Source organism: Palaemon carinicauda, chromosome 26 (assembly GCF_036898095.1).
Source record: "Palaemon carinicauda isolate YSFRI2023 chromosome 26, ASM3689809v2, whole genome shotgun sequence".
Classification (NCBI taxonomy): Eukaryota; Metazoa; Arthropoda; class Malacostraca; order Decapoda; family Palaemonidae; genus Palaemon; species Palaemon carinicauda.
The window spans coordinates 31,796,155-31,801,154 of record NC_090750.1 but is presented as its reverse complement, the minus strand read 5'-3'; the positions used below and the strand labels follow the sequence as shown (position 1 = coordinate 31,801,154).

General features: G+C 31.8%; 1 protein-coding gene across 1 annotated transcript in view; it reads right to left on the bottom strand.

Moving 5' to 3' along the window:
- The window catches only part of LOC137619874 (dynein axonemal heavy chain 3-like), a 328,675-nt gene that overhangs the window by 31,947 nt on the left and 291,728 nt on the right, over positions 1–5,000 (bottom strand). The window contains exons 58-62 of the mRNA XM_068350164.1: positions 4,833–5,000; positions 3,711–3,869; positions 2,024–2,172; positions 1,148–1,384; positions 336–527 (exon numbers count right to left, since the gene is read on the bottom strand). The exon at positions 4,833–5,000 is cut by the window's right edge and continues 34 nt beyond it. Coding sequence (XP_068206265.1) covers positions 336–527; positions 1,148–1,384; positions 2,024–2,172; positions 3,711–3,869; positions 4,833–5,000 — 905 coding nt within the window. The remainder of the gene's footprint in view (positions 1–335; positions 528–1,147; positions 1,385–2,023; positions 2,173–3,710; positions 3,870–4,832) is intronic.

Here is a 5,000-nt window from a genome sequence, read left to right as displayed (position 1 = left end):
GAACCAATATATATATATATATATATATATATATATATATATGTATATATATATATATATATATATATATATATATATATATATATATATATATATATATATTATGGCTGGGAAACTATACAACCTCCTGAGTTTCAAACTCACCTGTTTGTTTTTGCATTAAATATGTTACACTTGATAATATTAATACCTGAGCTCTGAGTTAGTAATATAACTCCCAGACAGCAATATATAAAACACTGAATATCCAAAGGTCTCTTAAGTACACTCAAAACAACACTGGGTAATTTGACAACAAATGCGGGTACATTACTTTTTTTTTTTTTTTTACTTACTTGATGGTAGAGACTAATAAACCACGCCAGTGAGTACTGGTACATTGGTTCTATGGCAGCCATATCTGAGACGCAGAAAAAGAGAACCGAAGCATGAATAGCCACCGGCTGGTATGCACTGCGAGCCTCATCAATCTCCATCTCGGTCTGTTGGACGACCTCCTCCTTGGCAGATATCTCTTGTGACAGAGCCTAGCAATGATTGAAAACAAGAAAGTGCAATATGGAATAGAGGTGAGAGATCCAACATCTATTTCCGAACAAAAAGGAAATTGTCAAATTCATCTATAAAAATCTTATGATTAAGTTAATTTGTATAGCCTACAACCTGCTAAAATTTGATTTATAAACTAAATCTATTCATTAACTGTAGAGGAACGATACAATAATCCTAAGTCTTCCTTTCTTGAATGCTTAGGATTTTCTTTTGAATAGGAACTTTTAATTTCTCTTTTGTTTATGGGTATGGATCTAATCATCTACCTTAGCAGAATGACGAAGATGATAAGTGCATTATCTTTTTTTGTGCTCTGATATTTTCTCTCTATCACTAAAATAAATATAAATGCCGATGAAATTTTAGATTATTATGATTTCCAAATTCTTCTAAATATCGTTTTACCAGATACAGTGTCACATCATAAGCATTAGTGTTTGCAAAATTAGCGGCAAAAATTCACCCTGATTCGTTCTCTCATGACTTTTTGTGTTCCCCAAGTCGTTGTTACATCATCAGCCCCATCATCAAACACTATAATATACAACTATAATAAACAACAATATTAATATGAAGTCATCTAATGGTATCTTACCCTGCTGGAAGACATAATGTCAATCGCCTTTTCATCTTCCAGAAGATTTTGACCAGCGGTAGAAAGGACCTCAAGGATTTTCTCCTGGGTCTCCTGAAGGGCTCGGCGGTTGTGAGCAGACTCTACCAGCAGACGGTTCTTCCGCTCTTCGAGCTGGGGCCTTTCGTGGGCTACAACCAGACCCAGTAACTGATTCTCAAGACCAAGCTGGGTAATCAGGAAGTTCACGAGAACAACCTGGAAAAAAATTAGAAATCCCGAAGCTCTGAACGTCTATAGAAGCAGAATGACTGAAATTTATAAACCGATGACATTTCCTAATATCGTTGACATATTCTTTAGTTATTTGAACTATAAAAATAATCAATATCATTATTATTATTTTTAGTAGTAGTAGTAGTAGTAGTAGTAGTAGTAGTAGTCCTGTTATTGTAGTGCTTCCACTAATAGTTGCAATAATCTGAACTTCTTAGATGTTACTAGCAGATATAAGATTCTGTAATGACCTAGTTCAAAATTTCATCACCAAAATAATACTACTATTATGTTTATTCACTATCCAGATATAAGAGGGAGTTTATGGAAAAGAATACCATTTTGTTCTGAACAATGCACAGTTCAGTTTAACAGATCATTGAATGTAGGAACTGTCAATGGGACAAAGATAAATGGTAAATAACTAAGTAATGTACTATTGCTTACTGAAATTATGGAAATAACAACTTAGCATACGCAACTTAACAATCAATTTCTTTATGAAAAGAAAAAGAATTAATTTTGTAAATTGATATAGACAAATTTCATAACGGTAATAAACATGCAAATTGTAAAAACAAAAGCCATTCTATCACTTAAAGAATAAACTATCATATTTACTTTTACAGTAATCTGTGGAAGGTAGTGAGGATTCCTGAGCCTCGTTGTGAAATAGAGTTTGAATCCGCTGCGAAACTCGACCTGATGTTCACCCAATCGCACGTGGTCAACACCTTGCTGCTTGTAGGTTTGTTTCAGTAAAATCGGATCTTGAAAATGAACAAAATATCTCATTTAATTAGCAATAGATCTAATACATTTTCGGAATAATAAATTTATCACCCGTGCATCATTACTATTCATAATGTGCTATCAATATTCTTGAAATAAAAGTTTGTACCTAGGTTGAGCAAAATTTCTTTTGATCCTCAAACATCTCAGTCTTCTTCCTCTCGTTTGACCAATTATCATTACTTTTGTTATTGTTGCTGCCAGTCTAAATTAACAAGACCATTATATCACACTTCTTAAGGGAAAAGTTAAAAACGTAGCAAGTAAATTTAAAGGTACATACAGCTATATTTGAAGAGACCAGTACATTTGGGCCCAGGTTTACCGAGGCGTTCATAGAGTATTTGGTACCCAACCAGGTTATTCAAGGCTAATGTTCTTTTGCACCCTCCTTCCCACACTCGCCCAATAACTTGAAAATTTTTACAAGGATTGGATATAAACTTTTTTGTTCATTGCTTGTAATACCTGAACAATATTAAAACATTGACATTTCATTCTTAGCCACTTGTAATACATGCATATTGTGGGCTAGATAAAACCATAATCGTAACTAAACCAATTTTGTTTTGCCACAGAGAAGATATCAATGTAAAAAGAAAAGAAAATCTCTTTAAATGAAGTTGAATATACTCCTTCTGAGAATATATATATATATATATATATATATATATATATATATATATATATATATACATATATATATATATATATACCCTGTATATATATGTATATATATATATATATATATATATATATATGTATATATATATATATATATATATATATTTATATATATACCCTGTATATATATATGTGTGTATATATGTATATATTTATATATATACTGTATATATATATATATATATATATATATATATATATATATATATATATACATATATATATTTACACACACACACACACATATATATATATATATATATATATATATATATATATATACCATGTGTAATTTCATATATAGAATTTTGAAGTATCAACAAAGTTCACACTCAATCACGGGGCTTTAACGTCACTGTTGAATAATGTGAACGACTCTCCCGCACAGTCACACTGAATAATCATGAAAAAATAGGGAGAGCAAGACAACTTCTTCGTGTTTACCAGTCGAAGGCTCCAATAATAATAATAATAATAATAATAATAATAATAATAATAATAATAAAAATAATAATAATAATTATTATTATTATTATTATTATTATTATTATTATTATTATTATCATAATAATAATAATAAAATAATAATAATAATAATAATGACGACAGCAACAACAACAATAATTATTAGAAACATCAAATCATCCGGGGCGGACCGCCACCACCGGCCTCAATTTAGTACGCCATAAAGTAACATTGCAAAGAACCGGAGTAATGGACCGGATGCCAAAAAAGGAGCTCAAACAAAATCTGTATTTGACATTTATCTGCTATTAATCGTTGGTTATTTCCCAGAACCCAATCAAATAAGAAATGTTACTTCTCTTCCTACCTAGGACTGGGTCGATATCTTCTCCGACGCCTTCGATCAGCAGAGGCAATCCTTTCTGCAGCGCCTCCTCCACCTTCCTGATGAAGGTTGGATCCGTCTGTTTCGTTACCAACAGTCCCTTTTCTTTCTCCATGTTAATAATCCATTTATTGGCTTGACCTATAAGTAATGACATTAGCCAAGCATTACTAAATGCGTTGATTTTGGGTGCAGTCGATCAAGTGTTTTCAGCACTATTTACTGTATTGGTTATGCCATAGCAAGAGATATATTATAACGAGGATTTGCCATCATAATCTTTGGTAGAGAGGTATATCTCATATTCACATTAAAAACTTATACAAATACCTTTCTGTCTTATACACAGACACTATTCTTAAACATAGCCTATTATAAAAGATGCTCATATATTATACAAATTTGGTAAACTTTATATTCGTATAATATAGAAACACAATTTCTTGATAACATTATTGAGCCTTCATAATTTCAAAAGTACACTTTCATCAGTATGGTCCATCATGTGAGGCGTTTATAGAATTTCAACCTCAGGTCATTGCCTTACCTGTAAGTATATTCAAAAACAAACTTTCCTAGAGTTTATCCGAAAACTAGCCCTTTTGCCCCATGAGTCTGTTTAATAATTAAAGTAATATTGACCATTCAAGAAAAGTCTGCCATTTTCTTTTTCAAGTCGGCTATATTAAAATGCCGGGTTTTTTTTAACATATCCATCAAAACTCACATATAGTCAGTGAAATTATTTAAAGAAATTATTTTTAGATCTATGAGTTATGACTACTAACGCTTCGAAAATTGGTGCTTACCCTATGAATTACAAAGCTGTAAGTACCCCAGTTAATGTGCACACAGTTATACAGATCTTATTTTATATGTTAGAATTGCTTCACTTAAGAATTCATAAATTTCACCATAGTTCTACCCATAATTGTACTTACCGTGTATATTTATTCATATATAACTACAGCTTAAGACTGTTCAGTTGTTTTCATCAACTACTCAGTGACACATACTTTTCAGATCATTACTTGGAACAGAAAGTCACAGTACCTGTATAAGTCATAATCATATTCGCTTTTATTGTAATGTAGTGCCACTTACCTTGGGGGTCTATCACCAGCGGGAAACGTCTTGAGTATGCGACAATAATCCCATTGTCAACAGAGAACTCGTCCACAGGTAAACCAGCTAACTGCCACGTACGACTTTGTACTGTGTCGCCTAAGGTGTCGTAGAGAGAAAACGTGGGACTGCAAGATATTCTAAGCT